Below are 27,657 nucleotides of genomic sequence, written 5' to 3'. Positions count from 1 at the left end.
ATTTTAACTGACATAGTTTCTAATTTACTTTTTACAGATGAGAGAGCTTCCCATACCTTGTCTATTTTGGCATTTAATTGCTCTGTACTCTCAGAAATTAAATTCTGTAGCGATCCATTTTGCTCTGCTAGCGAAGCAGTGATCTCTTCAGCATAGCATAAGCAAGATGGTGCTTGTTACGCAACTTGAAGGGCCAGCATCCGGGCTTTGAAGGAATCAGAACTTTCCGACTTATTTTTCTTCGGGGTGCTGTGAGTACATGTTTATTGACTTCATATGCTGTGTGATAGCTTTATTTGAAAATTAAGTAACTTTGAATTGGGTAGCAAATGAAAGTAAAATCATCAATATCTGTGTTTTCCAGTGGCTTTGTGGTGCCACTGTCAAAAATCTTTTAAGAAGTGGAAAGTAGAGTGTAAGTTGTGTTGTCTAAAGAATTGTCTTCTGAGGAGGTGTAAAGAACAGAATGCTTCCATTTAAGTTCTAGTTATCTTTCAGCAGCTCTGCTAAAGATTGTGTGAAAAGCCAACTTCTGAGAAGATCACTCTCTGTGCTCTGTTCATATTCAAGCACAGGGTAAGGGCAGACAAAGCTCTTTTGTTTCCTTTTGACAAAATATTTCAAATTAGGAAACTTGTTATATTCCCCATTTAGATTTAATCTTCCTTGGATAATGATTACTACAATACTTTCCCTTTAGAAAAGAAATCCCTTCCCGAAAGAAATCAGTAGGACATTTTCTTTGATATTTAAATACTTAAATAATTATAAAGCATAATAAGATTTTTCAGCCACAAGTTCAGTTTTTATCGAAAGAAAACATGCTCTTTTGTGTTTTCACAAAATTTTCTGTGTTTATAGGAAGGAGGGCTATTGTATTCATTTTCTGAGGTGCAGGTTGATAGAAGCAACAAGCAATGGAAACAAACGTAGGCAAGTTGAGCTCAGGTTTTAGGAGCTAAAGTTGTATTGTAGCGTCTTCTGTAGCATTCCCTCTTTCCCATCGTAGGTACATAGTGAGTGTCTTTTCAGAACAAAAATTTTCAAATTGTTTGACTCTCTAACTTAGTAGACGTTGCGAGGTTATAAATTATATGGAGCTAACTCTTAGTTGTATATTCTTTTTGCATTAACCTTGACAAAGACTTGATATCAAGAAGTGGGGTAGTTACAGAAAATAAGCTAATTAGAAAGGTTTTTTATAATTGTTGTTATAAATAGCAAGGTCTGCTTAAGCCAAAACTCCATTAAAGGTTGCTGAATCACCATTTCATTCAGGCCATTCCTGAGGAGCAGCAAAAATGGGCAGAAATGCTCTTAGAGACCAACTGGAGCTTTTTCTGGAATTATAAAAGAGATCAATAATTTGGCAGCACTGGACAAAGTGTTTTACTCCTGGGGGAATTCTGGGCTAAAATTTCTGCTCACAATATTTTATTTGTCAAAATAATACAATATAATCACGCCAGTTTCAACTATTTTGGTAATTTATTTCAGAATACCTATCAGCAAGTATGTCTGTAACAATACAGTCAACATAAAAGATTCAGGAAATGTTTTTGACAAATAGATTCTTTATTAGGCATATTAATATAGAACTTGGAGTAATAATTCATTTAAACTAAAATCCAGAAATGTATTTCCTTCACACCTCAGAAGCAGAGCAAAGGCTTGGGGGAGTCAGAGATAACAGAGAATCTGAGTGAGAGGAAAGTAATTGCTGGGAAGAAGCCTGGGAGTGAAACTGTAGGATTGTTGGGTGTAGGTGGGAGAAGTATGGAACAGGTTTTTTTCTGGGGACGGGATTGTTAGGGATTTGGGGAGCTTCTCCCATGCAGACTCTGTCTGATCCTAGTCTCTTTCATTCAGTCAGGCATATCTGCCCCTATATCTCTGCACTCCCCATCCCCATATATTCTTGCACCCTGACTTAGCTGCCATCCTCTGATCCCATCCCCATAGGGCCCTGCTCCCTCACTCAGTCACCCTCCGTCGCCATGTGTCTCTGCACCTCTACTCAGCCACCCCCTCCCACGCTGTCCCTTGTATCTCTGCACCCCCAGTAGGGTTACCGCCTTTGAAATGTAAAAAACCCAGCACCTGCTGCCCCCATAAGCCTGCCACAGCCCCAACCACAAGGCAACTCCACAACCCAGTCCTCCCTTCAACAGCCACTTATAGTATCTAGAGAGAGAGAGCGCATACAGATAAGATTGACAACATCATTGATAACACAATTCGTTTTATCAGCACATATTACCAGCCAGTCTTTATAGTCTGTTTCATTTAGCCAGTTGTCACTGAATGTGAAGTTTCTTGTGCATGCTTTTGAGTGGGGGTATAGTAGATCACTTGCACCATTGCCCGTATCCTCCATAAGATATCTTCTACTTTTCCTCACTCTCGCATGACTCAAACTCACTTTCACACATGCATGTGTTGGTGGACACACCGCTGCTGTATTTTGAATAATTTTGATCTGTTATCACTTAAACTGTGGAAGTGGGAACACTGCAGCATCTTCGGCTGGACACAGAAACTTTTAACATTAGGTATCCCAGTGTATTGCGATGATGATGCAAATCTTTAGACCTACATAAACCCCTCCCTCCCCCTTCCCCAGGCAGATTAAATTATTTTTGCGGCAACTGCAAATCCATAAAAAAACCTGGCCAGGCTAGTCAAATACCGGCCAGGTGGTAACCCTAACCCCCACTCAGCCACCCCCTCCCTCCTATGCCCATGTGGCCCTGCACCCCCACTCGCATTTAGTGCCCACCCCAGTCTGAACCCCAGTCTATGACCCCCAGCAACCCCATATTGTCTGTCCCCCCCAGTTTCCTGTGCCTCCTCACCTGGCCCCACGGACAGAGTGCTGTGAGGAACGCAGCTTCTCCTCTCTCTCCCCACCAGGAGTGACTGCCCTCTGTTCTGGTGCCACAGCAATCCCTGGTGGGTGAAAGGTGTAACTGCAGCACCTCTCCAGCAGCATGTATTTTCTTCAAAGAAAAAGAATTCTGTACGGGACATGAAGTCTGCATGTGCGCAGCAGGGCAGATTTCGCTCAGGAGTAGTGTTTGATATTTTCTTATGGGTCATGTGTTACTCTGTAGACCAAACTAGAATCATGAGCTAACTTTCAAAATGCTGAGAGCCCTCAACTCCTATTGGCCTCAAGAGAAATCAGGTTACTTATATAGGTGCCTTGTATCACTGCAGGTGCCTGTCCGTAGACACACAAGTATAAACATTTTTCCCATAATGACAAGTCTGATAGAAGTGTTTTGTTCATGGAAATGGCCGTACAGTTCAATGCTTGAAAATTGAAAGGTATTTTCTTTAAGATGACTCATAAAATGTTTCCCCTCTCTTCCTGAGTCTGGTGATGAGTCACTCCTGTTTTAAGCTCCAGCCAATCCACTAGCCAGGAACTGGGCTGTTGACTCCCAGAGCAGGTGTATAAGCCTCACGGGAGGAACAGCAGCTCAGTCCACTAAGTGTCACTCCAGGGCTTGGAACTCACTCCTGCCTGACAGTGGCAACAGAATCCCCAACCCGTAGCCAGTTCCAGCCTTGCTCTGGCTCCAGCCCAGCTCTTGCCGCTACCCTGCTGCTAGTCGTGCTCTAGTCTCACTCCAACCCTGCCCTGGACTCCTGATTCCAGCTCTGACCATTAGGCCTGACTGCTCCAGCTCTGAAAACTAGGCCTGACCATCTCCTCACAGTTTCTGACAGTATCCAAGTTGAGCATCACAACTTGCAATTTAAAAAAACCCTTAATGATGCTGCAATTTCTTTTCCTGCTATGCTTTAATTGTGCTGTAGCATCAGGAGTGTCTTTACTGGGACAGAGATTCTGCCATTCAACTGGATGATAGAAATACAATGGACTGTGACACTACAGACTCTGGAATATACTCTGACCCATCAGAAACGTGAACGCTAAACAGCCAGAATACACTCAATTGTCAGTTGTGTATATACAATCTAATTAAAGGACTAGAGCCATGATAAGACTGAACTTTGATTACAAAGGTATTAGAGCTGTTAAATTAAAAAAAAAATTGTTACATGGTGTTTGATTCATTGGCTCTTATGCAGGGTATAAATATTTAATAGCTACACCTAGAAAACTTCCCCTCAGATGGGAAAAATGTGCAGTTCATTTGCTTTTGATTCAGATTTGTTTTGAGGTAAGCAGTTTCTTAGGTAAACAACATCCACAAGCAAGCTTTTTATGTCCGAAGAGGACACGGTCTGTTTAATTATCTGTTCCTCCCCTAACAAAGGACTGACAAGCTCTGTCTTTAAAAGAAGGCTGCATTAGATATGTATAGTTCCAAGTTATCTGGGTTCCTCTAAACTAGGGGGCCAAATTCAAATGTTTTGTAATACAGCTCTTTCAACTCTGTTGACTTCAGTGGAGTTGTACTAAATTGCCTTGGAGAAGAGTTGGTTCTGCTCTGTCCTGGGATGTGATACTCACTGCTTTTTACAAATGAGCTGTGTTTAGTTGCCTTGTAAGTGGGTTTTTTTGTTTTGGGTTTTTTTAAGTTTTGTTTGAGAAATGTCCACTCTGGTGGGCAAATAAAAGGTGCTACCTAACACGCAAGTCTCTTCATAGCGTCTGAGAGAATACATTGGTATTTTATTGTATTTACTCACATTAGCCTGATCATGCAAGAGATCTGACCATATGGATACTTAACATGTAGATCACTTTGCAGAATTGGAGCTTATGATTTGGTAACTTTTGTGATGTCTGATACTTGTTGCAATCTTTTATGCAGTGAAAGAAAGAGTGAAATGTGCTTCCTGTATCAAGGGACCCTGAAACATCTGTGATCAATAGGTCAGATGTTTGGCAGTGAAAATGGGTGCACCTTCAGTGACTTCAGTAATCATGATTTTGTCAATGTTTATAAATTTCTCTGAGTGCTGTTCCCATGAAAATTCATCCTGACATGAAGGGACCACCTCTAGAGGTGAACATATAATTGAGTCTGTATCCTCATTCAAAGATTTGCCTGTCTCCTGAAATTGCCAGTGAGACCAACAGTCCCAATTGTGAGGTTATTTTGTGAAGGTATTTTGATGTCCTTGCTTATGCACGGAGGACTGGAGAGAGACCATGAAACTCATTTCATTTGAGCCACGGAATAGTCAGAGGTTATCAGTTTGCTAGTAATCAACTATTGACTTGAGTTTGGTTTTGCACTAGTGACCTAGTAACACAATAGGCTTTGCTTTTTATTACTCATAGTTAGCAGACATCCTGGGGGTAGTGAGGAGGATATGATTAAATGTTTTCACAAATTTGGTATAATTTGAATCTTCCAGCAGGGAAGGCTTTCTCCTTGAAGTAGTGTGGGAGTATAAAAGCATACATTTAACTCGGAGTTTCTGTGTATGTGTAAAGGTGCTTCTTGATCATTTTCATTTTTCAGAAAAACTAAAGGGTAACATATATTGCCAGTTCTTACTCAGTACTCTGAAGAAACTTAAGTTTTCCCAAGCAGATGGCACTATCAAGGGAATCTTATTTTATCTGCTTATATTTGTTTGGTTTTTGTTTTAACAAGACTTGAGCTCTTTTTCCTTTCAGGTAAACTTCTTTCTATAATAATTTTTAAGGTGCTTTCTAAGAGCATTCCTTATTTTCTGTATTTTTTCTGATGTCAGCAGAGCTGTACAATAATTACCATAGCTCAAAGGAATTTCAGCAGGCTTCTGACGTACCACTTTATTTAAAAAATATTGCAAATATCTGAATGCATATCAATATTTGAGTGTTTGCAAATAACTCAAGATAAGTCTACAGTTCCAGTTATTCGTTGTCAGATTACCCATAAGTCTCACAACTGATCTCTGTGTGTGGCCTTTTCTAACAGAGGGGATCTCAAACTCTTTTTATAGTGTAACACTCATTTTGATAGCAGAGGGGTCTTATGAACTGTATCCTGTCCCATTTGTGATTACGTGGATCAATTCCCATTGTGATTACAATTCACGCAATGTCCTATGGCAACTATAACAATTGCTTACATGATAAAGTAATATTAGGAAAATATTTATGTATTTGTATCTGTTGCCTTTACTCCTATTTCTTTCCCCTCTATATGGAGATAGCTGGAAAGGAGGGTATTCAGCCTGTTTTTCTAGATGCTCACGCTCTCATTTTTTTTCTATAGTAAAGAGCCTTGAAATTTGTAGAATGAGGTGGAGCCAATATTACCAGCTCTCTGCAGACTACCAGTGGTCCATGTACCCCAATACAAGAATTACTGTCTGATCCAACACCCTCTCATATAGTATGAGAAAAAGTAAATGACTATATACATTAGATAACTCTATCACTCTTTTATAGCAGTCTAAAACTGCTTACTAATACCCAAGTATGGCTTAGTTTCCTCGAACTGTGCTTGTGGCACCTTAGAGACTAACAAATTTATTTGAGCATAAGCTTTCGTGAGCTACAGCTCACTTCATCAGATGCATTTTTTTGCGAATACAGACTAACACGGCTGCTACTCTGAAACCTAACTGTGCTGTGTACCTTATGTTTATCATTATTTTTCAGTTAGTAATTTAGGATGTCCGCATCATTATTTGTAAAGAAAGATGCTGCTTCACTAATTCTGTATCATTTCAGTGGTTGAGCAAGTTTTGTACCAAGAGCTAAATCCTGCCTACAAGTATTTGGGTGTGTATTGTCAAGTACCTTATAAACTGAATTTTTATGCATGTGTAATGTGATATCTGGAGGGATAATTGAACCTTACATGTTTTAAGATATGGTTGCCATTTTATATATAAAAATGCATCACTGAATATGTTTTGAAAAACACTGAGCAAAAGAAAAAACAAATACGATGAGCTTTCTTGGTTTCTCTTCTGTAAAGTATGTCATGTTCTCGTATGAGACCAGGTGTAATACTAATCTGTATTTTAACAATTTTGCCCATATTTATATTGGATGTAGTAGCTTTATAAATTGTGCTTTTGATTTAAAACCATTCATCCTGGCATGCTGATGGAGTTGCCCATTTACATCTTATCTGTATGCTTTTTGTCCTGTTTTATTGCTTTTCTCTACTGATTTAAGATGTTCCATTCCAATTCTAGAGTGACAGCAACTGTAATGTGGACTATTTTACTTTTCAGAGCATGCTGAATTTTGAGAAAATGTCTGTTTGTTTAGTGCATTTGAATGCTATAGAAGGTGGCTATTAATAAATTTAACAAAGACAATATAAGAAAAGTAGGGTATGTCATAGATGAAAGCATATTCCATGGAATTATATTCCAGAAGTTTTATGGCAAAATCAGTCTAGGTTCTAAACATCTTGACAGTGTCCTTTTTAAAGGGGAAGATAGGCTAGGGGAACCTCCCGCCCTCCACTATTCTCAGTTGGCCTCAGGGCAAAAAACAGACACACAGCACATTCTTCCTCCCCCAAAGTGCACTTACCTGAAAGCAGGTCCCAAACAAACCTACATACATGTCTTCCTAGCCATAGCATGCCTTTAATTACAAAATAAGTAAGTTGGAATTTAGGTGAATGTGATATTTGTTTTAGGACTTCCCTCAATTAAATGGTCAAGAAAATTGTAAGTAAAAGTGGATGGCAAATGTACCTTCTCCTTCTCGGCACTGGGGATGACTGTGGGAAATCTCTGGTAGCTGGCTTTGATGCTGACTTGCACCATTACACTGGCACAAAAACAGCTGCAGTGCAGGGCTAGAAACTGGTCTGGTAAAAACCTTTTAAAAGTTAACTTGGCTAAAGACAGGTTTCAGAGTAGCTGCCGTGTTAGTCTGTATCCGCAAAAAGAAAAGGAGTACTTGTGGCACCTTAGAGACTAACACATTTATTTGAGCATAAGCTTTCATGAGCTACATTTCACTTCATCGGATGCATTCAGTGGAAAATACAGTGGGGAGATTTTATATACACAGAGAACATGAAACCTCAAACTGTTGTCACAAATGGAAGCTGGTCTTCCCCCTCTGTTTCACTGTAAATGTCAATGAACTACAGTTGTACCCCATACTTCAGTGCAAGCAGAACTCATATTGCATCAGTCACATGCACTCTTCACAAAGTGCATTATAGAGTGCAACTAGCAGAGAGAGGAGGAATTCAGCCAAGTAACAGGCTGGGTGAGCATCCATTTCTTTTTCCATTTGTTCGTGATTTCAAGGATACTGAGGTGGGAGACTGGTTTTCATTGTCAGCATCAGAATAGACACACCAGCTGATCAGTACGCTCATGTATTTTGTTGCCGATCAGCAACTTATCCAGAGGGCTGTGAGTAGGTAAGCAAATTTAATTTGTTCCATTTGGGATTGTCATTGTCCCTCAGTCAAGAGGATTTTTCCTAGCCTGTTCCTTTTGTGTGTTAATAAGGGGAAAGGAGTGGGTACCTAACAAGATATGTATTCTGTTGCATTATTTGTAGTTGTGTCTCATCAAACTGTCATTTTATTGTAAATGGGTTTAAGTGAAACCAGATTCCCTGGTTCTGAGTGCATTGAAATAATGAAAAGCAACCCCAGACATACATTGAATAGCAACCCTCTAGATAAGAATAACAGTTACCATAATTATAAAATTTTAGAACAGACTAAGGTGGGATTTTTTGTGATGGTTGCAAGCGTGAACCCATCCAAATTGACTCAAAAAGGGAACTGAGTACAAATATGACAAATATTTCCTGATCATTATAGCCCACACAATGGAATAGTATATTTTTGGTCTCACTGTAAATGGAAGCATAATTCTGACTGTTGTGTAATTTTTATTTTCTTCCTTTCTGGTTGACAAAAAAAGTACATGTGCCAGTATAAGACTATCGTTTTTGCCATATCAGTTATACTTTTGTAATTATCCATGTGCTATCTTCTACAACATTTTTAGGCATTCTGCAGGACAAAAATAGAAGCTACAAAACATTATTTTTCTCTACAACTATTAAAAATACTTTAAGCTATTAGCTAAGTAAAGGTTTAGCCAATTGTTTAAAATTAAAAATTGCATCCAGACCATAAACAGAAAAATCTGAAACTTGCAAATATAGAAATATAAAACAGCCCTCTTTCAAGGTTTTGAATGAAAACAACTGATCTTCAGTGATACTGTTAGACTGCAGTGTTGTAATAAAGGCAAAGAATTATTATGCAAGGTACATGTTCTTGTTCAGAAGCAAACTGCTTATTCGGATTTGTGTAGAGAACAAATAAAAAAATATTGTGCCAGTTCTCACGCATTACTTTCAGAACAGATGCTGCAGTAAATCTTGAATCCTAAATTAGTTGTAGTATTTAGCTATTGTAAAGGTACAGTACAATAACAAAAAGAAAAGGAGTACTTGTGGCACCTTAGAGACTAACCAATTTATTTGAGCATGAGCTTTCGTGAGCTACAGCTCACTTGAGTGAGCTGTAGCTCACGAAAGCTCATGCTCAAATAAATTGGTTAGTCTCTAAGGTGCCACAAGTACTCCTTTTCTTTTTGCGAATACAGACTAACACGGCTGTTCCTCTGAAACCAGTACAATAACAGTTTATTGTTGTTCATATCAGTAATAGATTGAAACTCCCTCATCATACTCTTCATTTTACACATTATCAGAACCTTGGACCTTAATCTCTTTCTTTGATTGACAGTCGTGGCCAGGGAAAGAGCACTTGTATTGTTTGCGATAGTCGCATCTGTTCAACTTGATTCAGTTGAGAGTATTTGCATATTCTTAAGTATTTCTTCTGAGAGGGCCTAAATCCTTCTCAAGTGTTTGATGCATTTTTGAAATTCATTCATAAGGTATCTACATGCACTAATAGTTCTGTATAATATTCCTGTGCATAATCTGACCGATAAGGCTAGTTTTTTAAACAAGGTATTCTTTGGGGATGACATATTACATTCTGACTTATTCTACTGGGCAGAAATGTCAAGTACTTCGAAAAAGGGATGCTTGAATGTTTTGATTGAATTAGTAGTCTTTATTCAAGGCAAATTGCCGACCGCAGTAAAATGTAGTTTTATTGTGAGAACATTTTTCAAAAGTTAACAGCAGTTTCTTCCCCCCCACCCCCATTAGAACTTGATTACATATCATTTCTTTTCTGTTATGCTGAGGGTTAGAGACAAAACTGTGTAGTAGATTCTTAGAGGTAGTTTAGATTAATTTATATCTGAATTCTTTAGAACACCTCTATCTTCATATGTGAATCAGGGTTTGATCTTACTCTAATTTTTTCTCTCCCAAAGATTTTATAGACATTCTAGAAATACTGTCAATCTTAACGTCAGAAATCTGCAACTCAGGTTGTACATGTACTATGCTTGTTAGAAAGAAAATAGCTTTGAAAAATATTTCAACATTAAACTCAATGCTTAAACTCCTAGTAGCAGCTCAAAATAGTTCTTATCTACTTAATATTGCATAGTACTTTATGTGTTTTTTCAAAGCAACATAGAAATATTAATTTTCAATATTAATTTTCACTGTTCTTCTGTGTGGTGAGTAAGTACCATCAGCCCTGTTTTCCAGAGTGGAAATTGGAGTATGAACCTGCAAATGGAGTTGCATGGGTAGAGTCTTATGCCCACGCAGAGTCCCATTGACCTCAGGGAGCGTAAGAGTCCACCATGTGAATGGTAGTGCAGGATCTAAACCTTAGTGATTTAAGGGCTGATGATAAGGCCCACTGAACACAATTAAAAGATTCCCATTGTCTTCGGATCAGGCCCTTTGTGACTGAGCCAGGTTTAGAACTGAGGAGTTTCTGTCTCCCAGGTACTACTCAATCCACTGGACCACTCTGCCTCTCCACTGGAGAAAAGAATGAGGTCGATCTATTTGGTAGTTTTTTTCTTCTTCTTTATGAAACTGCTGGTTTCTGTGTTACAACTCTTCACCTCTTTATTTTATGTTTTAAAGTTATTTCATGTTGGCTTATGTTTACTTTCAGGAATCACCTTCTGGACGCAGAAAAGCACTTGCCACCAGCAGCATCAACATGAAGCAATATGCAAGCCCCATGCCTACACAGACAGATGTCAAGTTAAAATTCAAGCCTTTATCTAAGAAAGTTGTATCTGCCACCCTTCAGTTCTCATTATCATGTATTTTCCTGAGGGAAGGAAAAGCTACGTAAGTTTGTCACCAGATAGGCTGCTTTGTGTTGCCTTTCAAAGACCTCTTTGGGTAGCGAGCACTCTAGCTGTATAGAGTGGCAGGAGTTGAGAGTATCCTTCAGCATACCAATCATTCCTGTCATACTTTGTTTCTGAGGCTGAGTAAACGTAATTTCTTACTCTGACTATAGTTTACTGTTCTTCAGATCAAGACATTTTCTTCTACCGTATTAATACGTTAAAAAGCAGCTGCCTAAAAATATTCTCAGCTTTGAAAGGGAGCAGGTGGGGGAGGAGGATATAGAGTGCAACATCAGTGCTCAGCTAGAGACATCCCTAGCATCCACCCACACAGAGAACCAAAACTTGTTGATGGGTGAGGATGGAGTATAAGACGTAGACAGAGGGAGCATTCTTGGGTTGATCAGGAGAACGTCCAGTGAAGCCAGCTCACTTGAGCATTGATCTTCCCATTCTCCCTGCAGAGCTGTTGCTTTGCGCACGTACACACACACACCTGTGTACACACGCACATACACACACACACCTTGCTTACCTCAGCAGCTTTCAGAGAAGAGGAAGAAATTAATGATCTTTCCAGATCATCTTTCCCTCCTCATTTTATTTGTAGGGTTCCAGGCACTGCATCCCTTGCTTTCAGATGGGCTTGGGTAGAGTGGCTGGCAAGTGTTACAAATTGAGTCAAATGCCCCTACTTGGGCATTCACCAAGCCATGGAATTATAGGTGTTCTTAGCTTGCTTGGGCAGAGTCTTAGCACTGTCCTTGGCTTTGCATCTTCAGCATTCACTCCTGGAGCAGACTTCTTATCTGATACCCCTCTTGGCAGTGAGGACCCCCCCTTATCCAACTGTCTAGACCACAGGTGGCCAAACCATGGCTCATGAGCTGCATGCAGCTCTTACAGTTAAAGTGCGGCTCGCGGAACTGCCAGTGCTCTCCCATTCTCCACCTACCAGACTGGAGGGGAGCTCGGGACTTCAGCCCGTGGGGCACGCCTGCTGGGGCATGGCTCGTGAACTTGTGAAGATTATCGTATGCAGCTCGGAGGGTCAGTAAGTTTGACCATCCTTGATCTAGACCCTGAAACTAGTGCTGGCTCCTCCAAACTTCCCCTGCAGCTCTTGCACATTGCCCAGAATCCTACGGAAGGTGTGAGCTGTCTGGTTTACAGTTTCCGTTCTGGGACATGTGATAAGTGTAGCACCTCACACATGCAGATACACTTCGCAGAGGATTCTAAAATACCATTTTTCATTACTTAACAGAGAGAAAACACCAGAGAGCACAGCTCATTTAGAAAACAACAAACATCCTGAACATAGTGCCCCTCACTCTAGTTCTCCCTTCAGTTGGAGTCCTTGGGGGACTGTCTATAGTTCAGGGAGGCAGGGTTCCCCCATGCCTCATCAGGATTATGCAGCAGCTTCTCTCTGCTTGAGCTGGTGAAAATGGCTGAAGACCCCAAATAGACAAGCTCCTGGCCTTTTATAACTTTCTAGTCCCTCTGTCATTTGATGCCTGGATCAGGTGCTCAGGTGCTCAGACCCCCTACTTTGTTGCCAGGCAGCCTCTCCCCACACAAACCAATTCTTCTAGATGGGAGGCCACCTGTTGTTTAGGATGTTTGTCTTTGAATCGAGGACCAACCAGATTAATGACCCTCTGTTGTCCGCCTTATATCAGTACCCTTTGGAATTTCAGTCCAACATGGAGGTAAAAGGACAACAGAGAAATGCAAAATGGCATTTGCACCGTGGTAAAAATACATATAGAGAGTTCATAACCTCACACAGAATTGTACAAATTCCCCAAATCATCCCAGCAAACTAGCCCCTTTTTTCTCTCTTTCTTCCTCATGGCAGAATATAGGGCTGGCAGGATAGAGAGGCAATAGGACAGGGAGACTATTGCTAAGGTGGTCTATTTCACATGCTAATTTTTTTCAGGAATGTTAACAGCCTGTGGGCAGCTTTGGCTGTCTTGATGGTATCTGTGGATCCTTCCCAGCCTTATATATCACACTTTTCTACCCCAGAACTGTTTTTGGTACAGGGATTTCCAAACTGTTTCTTCATGTGGGCCAGATTTTGGCACAGAGATTTTCACAGACCACCTATCCTGCCACTCACAATTACACAGACAACTTTCTCTCCCATTTGCCATCTCATAACATCCCTTTGGAAACTACTGACTGTACTGACATGTAAAAATACTAGAAAAGTATTGTATTTATAGCTGTTGTTTAATACAATTTAGCAGCTGGAAATGAGGGAAAGGAGCCATCAGCTGGTTACCAGCCTCCTCTTGCACTATCAACAGGGAACCTCTGTCTTAGACTGCTCGACAATGGTGTTAGACTGATTCATGAAAACAAATCTCTTCAGGACAGCACTTAAGCATGTGCTTAAATTGTATTGAAATTGATGGGACTCAAGAATATACTTAAAGTTAAGCATGGGGTGAGCTTAAGTAAGGGGTTCTCATTACAAATTTTTTGGTGGCCTCAGAGTGCGGCCACCAACTCTTGCTGGTGGTCATGCTGACAATTTTTCCTAAAATTACTTAATTAACTTTAGGAAAAACAAATAAATATGCACATATACATGTCCAAATCATTGTAATTTATTTATGTAGGGGTTTTTTCACACTCAGTAATAAAAATAATTTACAGTTTCTATTCTTTACTGGACCTAAACAGAATAGAAACACAAATAAGGCACTTTGCATGTTCTAGTCTTTTTGTTGTTGTTGTTTGTTTTGCTTTTTTGGTTGTGCTTTTTTTTCTTTTTCTAAGACTTGCTAGCTGGTAAGTCTTCTGCTGTGAAAAGTAATATTTGTATGTTTGTTAATATCACTTTTCACAGCAGACTTACTCAGCTACGGCAAGCCCTGGGACAAATTAAGCCCTGAATGGGGAGGCGGACAGGGAGGCAGCGGGGCTCAGGGAAAAACAGGTGGGATGGAACAAGGATGAAGAGAAAGTTGCAGGATTAGCTTTTATCTCCTCCTAGCCATTGTAACTTTGTAAAGTGAGGTTCAGAATCCCCATATCTGTTCTAGACTGGGTTTTATGCTTTTCTAGGGAAAATAATATAACCTGCTACACCCTGACACCAAGGTCCTTTATGAGCTTTATAGTTTTCTTTCTCCCGGTCTTCGTTGTCTCCAGAGGAATAGTGAACCTGTAATTTATATCCAGTTGTAAAATGTGGTATTCTGGCTGTGCTGATGCTACATTTCATTTAATTTGTTTGGTTAAAGACTAGAATTGAACTTATTAGTTATCCAGACAGGGAGAGTAACATTTGAGGATTGTCCTTCTCAGTATGGTTAGTTGATAGGTTCTTATCTTGGAACTTTCCCCCTCACAGCTACTAGAAGATTCTCTAGTTATCAGTTGCCAATGTACGGAATTTACTGTGAAGACTATTTGAAACCAGTAAGAGAGGGACCTTTGTGATTTCTTGGATATTTATTAGTATTAATAATTATTATTTATCTTACAGTGACACTTGGAGGCATCAACTAAGATCAGGGTCCCATTGTGCTATGTGCTTTTCAGATATATAGGAAGAGACTATCCCTGCCCCAAAGATCTCACAATTTATTTAGTACTGAACTCATTGAGACTATGCAGATGTGTAAAGTTACTCGTGTAAATTTTTGTGCAGGATTTGGGCCTGGTTTGTACTTGATCTTTAGTTTACTGCCATATAGGATGGCTTTTAAAGTAACCTTGTACCATTGTCATGAAAATATATGAGCCCAGGCACAAAATCAGTGCACCCTATTTTACCATGGTTAACTCGTAACATGGAGAGGGGGAAATTAATTATATTTTTTACTTACCTATTTTTAAAGAATTTGCTTTGGGCAAGTAAGTGAATAGACTACTATTGATTAAACAATAGAAAGGTATTAAAATAGTTTTAAAAAATTGAGTCCAACCATGCTTCGAGAATGACACTGTGAACTTGAAGACACATTGGTTGCTATGGAAATAGCACTTTAGAACATTCACTGCTTTAAATCTTTTGTCTGCAGCCATGTTTTCATCAAGATTCGGTTGTAATCCACACTGTAGTGGTGCATTTGTGCAAGGGCAGTAATTGGCCCATAATTTATAAACATTTTTCTTGTTTATGTACTCGTGCATTTAGGAAAGAAACTCTAGTTTACTGACAGTAGTGTGAGTCTGAGGAGAAGGTGGTGGTTCTTAGGCACTAGGTCTGACCAAAAACCCTCAGCTTATATTGAACGACCCCCAAAGGGAATAAATTACTGTTCCGTATAACTTCAGGACTGATTTAAAAAATTGTACGAGGAGAGGATTAAATTGACCCTTAATGAAAGCATTTTTTGCTTTTTAAGTTTTTGGCAATGGAAACTTGTAATCTATAAATTAACAGTATGAACATATATATTCATTTCTTGTTCTTATAAATATTCTCAAGACTACTTCCAAAGCCCATCAAAGTCAACTGAAGGCTATCCCTTGACTTCAAAAGGTTTTCGAGCAGGCCCTTAGTAAAGAAAAGGAAACTTCTTTTTGAAAAAATAGTATTTCCCTAAAATACTATCAAATGTGACTTGAACAGTATTGCCTTTTAATGATTTGTTTGATGTATTGGAATTTGTGGTATAGAGATGAAGACATGCAGAGCCTGGCTAGTTTGATGAGTATGAAGCAAGCCGACATTGGAAATTTAGATGATTTTGAGGAAGACAATGAAGAAGATGAAGAGAACAGAGTGAATCAGGAGGAAAAGGCTGCAAAAATTACAGGTTGGTCTTGTCACAAAGGGACATAAATAAAATATTTTTTCCCTATAATCAGGAAAGTTCCATGGATTTTATTCTTCTGTTTTGTGAATATGCTTTCTTATAAAATAGCAATTTAGGATAATCCAATTGCATATGTCCTGATAATACAACTACACATGAGGCTAATTTTTGTGAACTTCAGAGACTTGATTTCTTTGTATCGCATTTTCAGAAGGGGAAGCCAAGGAGAGGTGTAAACAGAGCAGTAGAAGGACAGGAAAAGAGATGGGAACAATCAGGAGGGGAGAAAACAAGAGAGAAAGGGCAGAAATGGATAGAGAGGCCGAATTTGATCATCAGCAAGCAGGAGACTGCTCCGAGGCAGGACCCAATCAGGTTCCCCATAGTGAAAACAGTCTAAAGAATGTTCTGCATTAGATAACTGAGCTATTTCAAGTTACATATTATAGCTAAATGGTTATTGAACTTCTTGACCCCAAAGGGTTTAGTGTGTCCAGGGTGGCTAGTGTGGTGAGTGCAAATCAGATCAGCATGTCCAAACACAAAGATTCCTCCTACGATTGTTATGCCTGTGTATTGTGGCCCCTGTCCCACAATTTCAGGCACAGCTCTCTCCTTTCTGAATTTATGTGTTTCAAGGGTTGAACATATACTTATTAAAGATGACCTGCAAAGGATTAAAATAGATTGGATTGTATAAAGACGATGTTAAACATTTAGTTTGTGTGGTTTTTTGGTTTGGTTTTTTTTGAAATGTGTAAGTCATGCTTGTTTTTTTCCCTGAGAAATATCAGGAAAGTCAGGACAGGTCTTCTCTGATGGACTTGTTGGGGGTCTGAAATGAAAGCTGTCTCTCTTCTCAGCTCTTACCTGAACAATGAATATGATGAATTGTTAAGAGTTCTTCTCCTTGCTATTCAAGCATTTGAGTTCAATAAAAATGTCTAATGTAAGAAAAGATTCCAGAAGAGGAAAGATGCCTTTCATGTGCCCTCCATCAGTCATAAAGAGGCAAAAAAAGGCACAAACACATCCCCTTGTGTATCAGGTTACTTTAAATAAAAAAAGAAAAGAAAAAAGTTAATCTAAATAATTGAATGCCATGTGGTTTTAATAAGATGGGTGAGAGGGTGCCAAGTGGAGCCAAGACCAGCCATGTAATGACTTAGCAGCTGTGTTGGGCCTGTATGGAACAGGATGGCATCTGGGGTTGACTGACAGGTTGCAGAAATGGTTCTCTTGAGTTATCGAGGGCTATTCCTGAGTGTCACAAGAAGTATTGTGGGATTGCATTGGGAAGACTAATTGAATCATTGGAGTTGCATCATTGTTCTTCTAGTCCTCATTAGCACTGAAATGGGTCAGGGAAAAGCAGCTATGACTACTTGGATCTAGTGGTACTTAGAACACCCTTGAAACATTGCAATCACTTTTGTTTAGCTTCTAGACTACTTCAGTTTCTGGTTTAAGGCTTTGATCCTAATCTTTAAAGCCCCAAGCAGGTCAGGACCCAGATATGTCAGTGACCTGATCTCCATCCATGCTCTACTTTTCTGTGACAGTGCTGCTCACAAAGCCCAGGACGAAATGTGTGAGAGGCTAAGATAAAGCATTCTTGGTCAAGGGATGGAATACGACCAGGCTGATCACCTTTAGGACATGCTGCAAGATCCATCTCTGAGAGGAAGCTTTTCCACCATATCCAGAAGGATTTAGGTACATGTACAAAACAGATAAACTATAATCAAGAACAAAAACGCCACAAACCTGAAGCAAGGCCTCCTATAATTAGGGGAAAGAGAAGAGCAGAAAGCTCCATAAAGCCCACTAAAGATCATGGGGGCAGACCTACTTTATCTAGGGAATACCAAGATATTACTGTGATGGTGCAACAGAAAACCCATATGTAGAAAGGCTGACAGATGCAGAGTGCCAGCTTCTGGCTCCCATTTCTATCCCTTTTGCATTGTTCCACTCAAGGGGGATGGAGAGCTTCTCTAACAGGCCAGCCAGGGATTCCTGTGATGTAGGGGGAGTCCCCAGCTGGTCTAAAGCCAGTGTAGTTAAGTCTATGCCATCCACTTTACTTTGCCAAGTGTAGGGACGTTCCTGGGAGGACCTAGTGTAGCTTACAGCTGCTTAAAGCTGCTTTTTCTCTCCTCCACACACTTACCCTGAATCCTGCACCAGTCGCAGCTTGGACCCATGGTTCTGGCCCAGATAGCGTTCCCGCTCTCTGAACTGGTGATATAAATACCAAGCTTATCTGTTGAAACAAACCTTCTGAATGGCTACTTGGAAGGCAGAAGGATGAATGCCTTTGAGCAAAGAGTATTCCATATCCAGTGAGTACTCAGACTGAGATTTTTCAGGTTTCGGTTTCTTACCATGCAAAACCAGTCTGTTTTTTGTTGCTGTTGTTGTAAATGTTGCACTCTAGGGCTATGTTTACACTACAGCTTATGCTGGCGTAAACTAGTGTGCACAGTGCTATGGCGGCGGGAGAGTTTCTCCCACCAACAGCTTCTGCCGCTCAAGGGGGTGGGTTTTTCATGCCAACAGGAGAGCTCTCTCCCGTCGTCGTAGAGTGTCTTCACCACATGCACTGTGTGGCACAGCTGTACCAGTGCAGCAGCAGTGCTGTAAGTGTAGGCATGTCCTAAGACCCACAGGTAAAAAGCGTGAGAGGAAAAGGTCAGCCTCAGAGACCGTTTTGGCTTGTGCTGCAACTGCTGAACTGTGCCATTAGCTGAACATCTCCTGTTTGAAAGAGGTGAAAAAGGGAATTGGGCAGTAAGAGGGAGGGTGGAGGAGAAGAATGGGTAGATGAAATAGCATAAAGAAAGGACAATAAGTAATCAGGAAAAAGTAAATATTACAGTCCTGTTCCAATATCTATTGAAACCAATGTAAAGATGCCCATGGACTTCGATGGAAGTTGGATTGGGTCCTAAAAGCGCTACAGTAAATGTACTGAAAGGGGAAATAAATGAAACTCCAGGGAAAACTAAAAACCAAAGGAGGAAAATATCTGCAGTAGAAAAAGAGATTGGAAACATGGGGTTAGACCAGAAGGCACAGCTATTTTGAAAAATGTTCATGATTTTAGAAAAAGTGAAAAAATATAGAAAGAGGGAAGAGAAAACAAAGTTGAAGAGGTAGTATGGCACTATAAAAATCAGACTTTTGAAAATTACATTTACAGAACCATTTAAAGCTAATTGAGAATAAGTGCTGTCACCCACTTTGAACACTTGTTTTCTGCGTACATTTTCTCATACATTGCCTGGTTAGGTTATTGCAAAACAAGGATTCCTGACTGTTCTTAACTTCTCTATATATGTTTTCCCAACTGTAAAATAGGGGTAGTAACACTAACTACTTCACAGGGTGTTTTGTGGATTAATTAGTTAATGTTTGTAAGAGCTTTGAAGATGTAAAGTAGCATACTGTACAAATAGTAGTATTAAGTGTTGCCATACTTTTGCCTCAAGGTCTAATCACTCAGAGAGCTGTCTCTTTCATTGTCTGGAGATTGAAAGATAGCTGTACTGAAGGATGTATATGTAGAATTAATTCTGAGGATTTTATTGCAAACTCTGTTCCTTTTACAGAATACTGTGAGCATTGGATTTGGGTCAGCATGTGGCTGTAATATAAATAAATAATTGTAATTTCATTATCATGGCAGTTAGTGACCCATTCAATAGATGATAGATGAGGGGAGTAAAGAGATTGATCTCTGTTCTATTCCTAGCTCTGCCCTGATTTGGTGTGTGACTTCGGGTGTCACTGAACTTGTGTATGCTTCAGTTTCTTCATCTATAGAATGAGGAAAGCACCTCTCGAAAGCTGTTTGGCATCTGCAGGTTGAAAGCACAATATGAGAACTGAATGTAATAATTGTTGTCACGGAATTGACCCTAAAGTTGAGGTTGCGATAGGCTTTCCATTCTTAGCCCTGTGGGACAGCAGACATGTCCACACCACTACCCAGCAGCTGCAGTAGGGCTGTTTGTATTAGCCTATGTAAATCCTGTTGGGACAAACCCCACAGGAAGTACCATCTCGGAAGGACAAACTGACAGCTTCCCTGATTGGTCCAGGCACCCTATTTAAGCCCAAGAGAAGTTCCAGGAAGTGTCTGTACAACAAGATGGTCTCCCCTGCCAGTTGTAGTAGCAGACCCGCCTCTTGGCTTGATCTTGGACTCCTGACCCTAGGTTCCTCACTCTGTCTTTGACTCCTGGTTCCTGACACCATTCCTGGCCTCTGACTGCCACTGCTCAAACCACTAGACTTGTCCATCACTGCTCTGACCACAAGACCTGACCGCCCAAGCCACAATTGTGACACCCTATTGTCATTACACAGTAACTTAAAAAAAAAAAAAATCCATGAGCCTGAAAATATCTCATGCTTAGTCACCGCCTGGCTTTTTAATTGAATTTTATTTTTTTTAACATTTTAAAAGAAGTCCACTTAACTACTCTATGTTATGTGAACTTGAAAAAATAACATACATGTTCCTGTTTGTAATGTAAAGTTACAAACTTTTTAGCTACCGTGTAATTTAAAGAGAGAGATTTTAAAATTGCAGAATTGTCATACTTAAGCCTTAATGAGCACCAGTTCCGTTGACATACTTAAGACATTTGATTCATGATTAAGAAAATTAGTACAGCTATGCATGCTTTATTTCGTCACTTAATGTTTCTGAATAGGCACCCAAGCCCTCATGCAGCAATTAATAGTATGCTGACTTCTGCACCTGCACAGAGACCTGTTGACTTCACTGGTGTTCCACATGCACTCAGCAGTCTGCCCAGATGTGATCAGTTGTGGAGTCTTGAGCCCACGTGTACTTCAAGCAGAGATCTCTGAAGAATCACACACTGTAATACTGATCATCCCAACCTTCTGACACCTTTACTACTCTTTAATAGCACCTAACCACACAAAAAGTCCCATTTACTTCAGTGGGTTACTTGCAGACGAAGATAATGTGAGTGTGTAGATAATGAGATGTACAAAAGAGGATATAGGCCATAGATTCCTATGCTTCCCATTTCAACGCTCCAAATATAATATAGACCATTTTATCCTGTAATGAGAGACAGTGAAATGCATAAAGGTGTTTAGGGTAGCAGATGGGACCAGATGATTCAAACCACATCAAAGAATTCAATGTCTGCACCCTGTTTTAACTAGTCATTTGTTCATAGTTATGCTTTATAAGCTTATATTCTGCTTTTCATTTCAGTAAAGAAATACATCTATCAGTCTGTTTTGAGTCCAAAAGAAATCTCAGAATGTAGCTACTACATCTTTCAGATCTCCAGCAAGTCTTTGTATGCTGAAGCTGAACAAGAAGGAGCTTAAGACTCCTAAGCTGACTGATTTCAAATTGACTACTTTTAAGTCCTATAAAACCAAGGCTGTTTAGGAAGCTAATCTGGTTGAGATGTGTTCTGGGATGGCTGCACCATCTTAAGAATAGACTGTACTGCATCTTCCTACTTGGAAATCAGTTACGTATTTATATGGAAGAGTTAGTATGTCTTTGCAAAACATTCAAATCTAAGATTTTTAGTACAGCAGCTTTTGGCTATATGTCTTAAATATTTAGAGATTCTGTACCAGATCCTTGCTCTGCTTTTGGCTTCTTTGCACCAAAGCATAGTGCGTGGTTTATGTCCAGTGGAAAAGAGTGGTCAAGGAATCTCTGCATCCCACCAGCGTCCAGTTGTAAGAACATCCCCTGATGAGTAAGGCTATGTTTTAGTCATGGGTATTTTTAGTAAAAGTCATTTACAGGTCACTGGCAGTAAACAAAAATTCATGGCCTGTGACCCATCCATGACTTGTACTATATACGCCTGACTAAATCGGGAGGAGGGTTGGCCCAGGGACACCGCGGATGCTGGGGGGGTGGCCCAGGACCCCTGAGGCTGCTGGGGGGGATGGGGGTTGGCAGGGCTGGCAGGCTCCCTACCTGGCTCCGTGCCTCCCAGAAGTGGTGACATCACCCTCCGTCAGTTCCTAGGCGGAGACATGGCCAGGCAGCTCTGCCCGCTACCTCTGTTCCGAGTGCCAACTCTATAGCTTCCATTGGCCGGGAACTGCGGCCAATGGGAGTTGTGGGGGTGGTGCCTGCAGGCAGAGACAGCACACAGAGCCCCCTGGCCACACCTCTGCCTAGGAGCCGAGGGATGTCGCTGCTTCTGGGGAGCCTCCCTGAGGTAAGCACCGCCCAGAGCCCTCGCGCCCTCCTGCGCCTCAGCCCTGAGTCCCCCACCCAAACTCCTGCTGCTGCTGGGGGAGGCAGGTGTGGTAGCCCACGACTGCTCCAGCAGCGGTGGCAGGTGCGGCTGGCCTAGGGGCTGCCTGAGCTGCTCAGGCGGCCCATGGGCCAGCTGCACTGGCCACTGCAGATGTCATGGAGGTCCCGGAAAGTCATGTTGTCCCGTGACACACTCACAGTTTTACTGATGAGCTATGGGCAGCCAGCACCAGTTAGAGCAGTGGTTCCCAAACTTTAACAACCAGTGAACCCCTTGCACTAAAATGTCTAGTCTCTTGAACCTCCTCTTAAAAATGAATATTTCCAGGGATTTACCTGAATATAAATTATAAAAGCAGTGATCTGGGAAATATAAAATTCCTTTTTATGACCTGCTTATTACATGCTATTTATTATTAATTATTATTTATCCTTACAGTATTTTTATTATGAAAACAGCAACACTCTTCCAAGATCTCACTTTCATAGCTTGTATCACTTTGAATAAGCCTATTATCAGACAAGGCTCCTATGTTTCATCAAGGAGTATCAGATGTGAAACAGCATTAAGGTATTTAAGAAGCCAACTCAAAGAGTTCTTCCTACACAAGCATTCAGGTCTTGAGCAGTCCAGGCAAACAACATGTTACCACAAAGTTTAAACTTCTTCATAATAATAATTTTAAAAACAATACTCGCTGCCTATTTAATTTTAAAAACAGCAAAAAATATCCACCTCCCTTTCCATTTCTTATAAGGATTCTTGAAGTTTAAATCTCCTCAGTGTGATAGATATGCTTGCTTTGATCTGCTTAGTTCTTGGAAGTCCAGGGGCTCTGGGCTGCTGACCCCGTGCTGCCCGGGGTTCCTAGGGACAGTTCTGTCCGCCATTAGGGAATTTTTTCCCGAGAACCCCAGTTGGGGAACCATTGAGTTAGAGCAACTGTAACCGTGCCTCAGTGGGTCACAACTGAGGATGCCAAATTCAGGAAGAACTGCTGAGAAACAGGGCAAACACAACCCATATCTTTCATAAGATATACCAAATCAGCCACAAAAGTAAACTCCTATTTCACCACACTGGCTAACAAGAACTCATAAAAGCAGTTTCCTTTGGCATTCCAGTTCTTATGTCACCACTAAAAACACTGGATTCAGAGATGAGTGGTTCTTTACAACCAGTCTCATCAAATGAAAGGTTCTGATCCCAAAGGACCAGCCACACACCCATGTCAATATATAACTTGGATCTTACTCAAAAATCACACTGATGCCAATCCTTTAGTATTTAAAATCTAAAGGTTTATTCATAAAAAGAAAGAAAGGTGAGAATTAAAGTTGGTTAAAAGAATCAAATACATACAGTAATTGCAAAGTTCTTGGTTCAGGCTAGTAGCAGTGATGAAATAAACTGTTGGCTTAGTAAGTCTCTGGTTGCTTCCAAATCATTGAAAGGACCTCATTCCCAGGGTGAGAATGCTCCCATTAGTGTAAGTCCGCAGTCCAGAGATCTGAGCAGGACAGGGGCAAAATGGAGGTGTTTCCAGGGCCATTTATATCCTCTGCCATGTGGATGGAAACCCATTGTTTCAAACAAAAACCTCAGCACAGGTAGTGGAGAATCACAGGTGACCAGATAGTGTTTGGAGTCACATGGGCAAGTCACATGTTCGTCCCCATTTTGCTCAGTCATTGCAGGAAGCCATTACCTATATTCCAGACAGCACATTTATAGGACAGTCCACTCAGTGTAGATGGGTGTCTCCCATGGTCCATTGTGAGTTGAGTCCTTTTGATGGGCCACTCAATTAGAATAGTCCCTCCAAGATGTGCTGGCTAACTATCTTGTGGGCGTTACCCCAGAAGCAAACATTTGAAATCCAGGTAGAGAGCCAATATTCATAACTTCAAATACAAAAATGATACATGCATAGACATAGCATAATCCTAATCAGCAAATCATAACCTTTTCATAGACATCTTACGTGCCACATCTTATACAAGATTTGTTTCAAATATATAATAGTGGCTGCAACAATGATCTATATAGTCATATTTTGATCCGATACCATCACAGCAACACTGATGTTGCTCAATTTTCACCTCTCTGTGATTTGTTACTTTTCTTATCAGTTTGGAAAATAGAGATTTCTATTTGAGCAACTTTATTTTCCAGTGGTAGTTTTACTTTTCCCAGACTATATACAAACTATATACGGTGTAGTTAAGGTTGAGTACATATCAGTAACTTAAAGGTAAAACATTCCAAGATCATAGAATATCAGGGTTGGAAGGGACCTCAGGAGATCATCTAGTCCAACCCCCTGCTCAAAGCAGGGCCAATCCCCAATTTTTGCCCCAGATCCCTAAATGGCCCCCTCAAGGGCTGAGCTCACAACTCTGGGTTTAGCAGGCCAATGCTCAAACCACTGAGCTATCACTCCACCCAATCTCAAAAGCCTTTTCTCCACCTTGTGATGACAATTGTATGACATTACCATACAATTCTGCTTAATGCATAATAATTCATAGTCCTATATTGAACTCATTTTTAAAGATGTATTAGATTATTATTTTTTTAACTCATGTTTTTTCTACAAGGTCGAGTAAATACTGTAAATTTGGGAGGATACACTGTATCCTTCATCTGTAATTGGTTGAATCCCTGCTTTAAATGCAAACTCAACTCAAGCTTAATTATGGAGTCATGAGTGGTGCTTCCATAATACTTTCTTCACTGTTTTTAGTATTTTGTTTGATCGTAAATTGGTGGCATACGAATTGCCATTGCTTTTCCTATTGTTTTATCATCATGTCTTAATTTCTTCCAAGCATCATTTTAAGCAAGTGCACAAAGCCTCAAACAGGGGTTCTCAAACTGTGGGTCGGGCCCCCTCAGGGGGTGGTAAGGTTATTACTTGGGGGGTCCCGAGCTGTCAGCCTCCACCCCAAACCCCACTTTGCCTCCAGCATTTCTAATGATGTTAAATATATAAAAAAGTGGTTCTGATTTATAAGGAGGGGTCACACTCAGAGGCTTGCTGTGTGAAAGGGGTCACCAGTACTAAAGTTTGAGAACCACTGGCCTAAAAGTAACAGTACACAGATTATCTTAACTCCATTAAGGTTCCTTTTGAGTTATTTGGTTCTGTTTTAAAATGTTGCTTTCAGAGCTATTCCCAAAGGGCCAGATCCTGCCCTTAAATCGCCTCGCCATCTATCCAATGAGTAAGGTATTACTGAGAATAAAAATGGCAGAATCGGGCCCTAAATTACTGCAGCCTGTTTTGTTCCGTATTATGTTTAATGACCATGTTGTTTACAATTATTATTAAATTGGGTGTATCTTAGGTGGAAAATTGATAGAGATTGGTTCTTAATGAGGCATAATCAAAGTGTATATGCTATAGCCTCAAACTTTTTGTATTAAGCTGACTTTATACTATTAATTTCAAGTTTTACTTACCAACAGGAAAACTGTTAAAATAATTATATTTAGCATACCTAGTTTTTGGATTAATGTCTGTGTTCATTTTAAGTTTTTTGTTAATCTTGAGACTGCTGGTCGTGGGCACCCATCAAAAATTTTTCAGTGTGTACCTTATTGTGTTCCTTCTTGTTAAAATAGTGCTGAAGTGTTCCATACAGGTGCATAAGTGTATTATATATCACTGTAATGATTCATTCTGAATGTATTCTTTTCATTAACAATGAGTGTCCTCTCTTTCCCTGTTTCTCTAGTAATAGCATGCTTTCTACAGCTTTTTCTTTAAATAACCCTACCTTACATTTGTCTTGACTGGCTTCTGTTTACAGAAATTGTAAACCAGTTGAATGCTCTGAGCAGCTTAGATGAAGATCAAGATGACTGCATAAAGCAAGCAAATATGCCTTCAGCTAAATCAGCCAGTTCCTCTGAAGGTCTATGAGCTTTCCTCCTTTCTTTCTGTTTCTGATTGTCTGTATTTACTGTGACCTGTTACCTTTTGACTTCTGCTTGTATTCAGCTGTCAGTTTTATCATTGTGCTTTCCATCCAATGTGATTTTCAGTAATTTGTAGCACATCCAACAGGTAACAACATGATAGAGTGTCTCTCTTCAGCCACTGCATTGTCACATGATTGTGAATAGGAAAGAAAAACCACATCATTAAAACACAATTTGTGCAGTGAATAATGCCTAACCATTATAACTTGACAAAAAGTTCCTTCTCTGACTTTACATGAATGTTGCATGCAAAGAAGAGAATTGACAGTGAACGAATATACGAATCATTCATATTTTGAAATCAAGTTGCTATATTTAGCTTTCTAGATCCACTGCAAAATTTATTGAATCAAATTAGGTCCAGAAGGCCGCTGTGGCAGTGTAGTGGATTAGTACTCATCAGTGAACATCTATTTTATTCAATTAATTTCTTCTGGCTGGAAACATTGGTGTGCTACAAAATACATTAGTTTAGTTCTGCACTTGGTGATGTGGTCCAGTTCACTGTTCTCAGGGACCACTGGTGTGAATTTTCTGAATTTGAAATGTGTTTTGTGAACAGTTAGTATCCAGGGCTGGCTGTGACCACACTGAATCAATACTTCATTTTTTTCTAGAACTCATCAACAAGCTTAATTTTTTGGATGAAGAGGAACAAGAATTGGCCAATTCCAGTTCGAATCCATTTGAAGACCCTGATGCAGCAGAATTAAACCCATTCGAAGATCCTGATGCAGAAGGTGGTGAATTCATTTTCACACAATTAATCATTATTTACAGACTCATTAATGAAGCATAACTTTTTTTTCCTAAGGTTACAAACTAAAATGGTTGTTCTGGTAAAAACTAACATTATTACATGCACCCAGGCAGCAGTATCAGGAATGTTAATTGCCAATGGAAACTGAACATCTGCTTCTCCAATGATATGTCAAATTGAGGCTTCTTCTCTCTTCGTCTAGTGGTTCCACTAAATAGTGATTGTCTAATGGTAGGGATAATGCCAGAATTCTGGCCAAATAACACATTTGCTATCTTACAGTAGCTGCCGTACCGCTGGGCATATGCCTTTTTTTAATCACACCATGACAACACTAGAATGCAATTAATTGTTCTGAAGTTGTTTGGAGTTGTTAGTGTGTGAAAATTGCCATATAAAGTCAGTGTATATAGAGTACAACAAAACATAGTAACAAATATATAAAATATGTGAATGAAAATAGTGCTTCCAAAAGGTGCCAGATTGACAAATGTGGAGCCTGAAGCCTTCTACCTAGGCACAAAGAGGATCGTCAGGGAAAATTTCCCCATGCTCCCTGTCACGGATCCACAGGTCCAGTGCTCTTGAACAGCTCTGGAACAGTCCCTGGCAGGAATCCCTTTAGTAGCCCAGACCTACTTTAGGGTCACACTCCCACTAGGGAAAGCCACTT

General features: G+C 40.1%; 1 protein-coding gene across 16 annotated transcripts in view; it reads left to right on the top strand.

Annotated features, from left to right (window-relative positions):
• The window catches only part of EHBP1 (EH domain binding protein 1), a 321,978-nt gene that overhangs the window by 124,207 nt on the left and 170,114 nt on the right, over positions 1 to 27,657 (top strand). For 10 of the 16 annotated variants that reach the window (XM_048842655.2, XM_048842661.2, XM_048842653.2 and 7 more), the window contains exons 6-9: positions 10,980 to 11,161; positions 15,814 to 15,953; positions 26,053 to 26,157; positions 26,842 to 26,964. In XM_048842655.2, coding sequence (XP_048698612.2) covers positions 10,980 to 11,161; positions 15,814 to 15,953; positions 26,053 to 26,157; positions 26,842 to 26,964 — 550 coding nt within the window. Of the gene's footprint in view, positions 1 to 8,233; positions 8,322 to 10,979; positions 11,162 to 15,813; positions 15,954 to 26,052; positions 26,158 to 26,841; positions 26,965 to 27,657 lie in introns of those variants that run through there. The other 6 variants (XM_048842663.2, XM_048842662.2, XM_048842660.2 and 3 more) reach the window with 2 other exon arrangements.

The sequence above is a fragment of the Caretta caretta genome, chromosome 3 (genome assembly GCF_965140235.1).
Source record: "Caretta caretta isolate rCarCar2 chromosome 3, rCarCar1.hap1, whole genome shotgun sequence".
Taxonomy (NCBI): domain Eukaryota; kingdom Metazoa; phylum Chordata; order Testudines; family Cheloniidae; genus Caretta; species Caretta caretta.
This window is presented reverse-complemented; position numbering and strand designations above follow the sequence as displayed.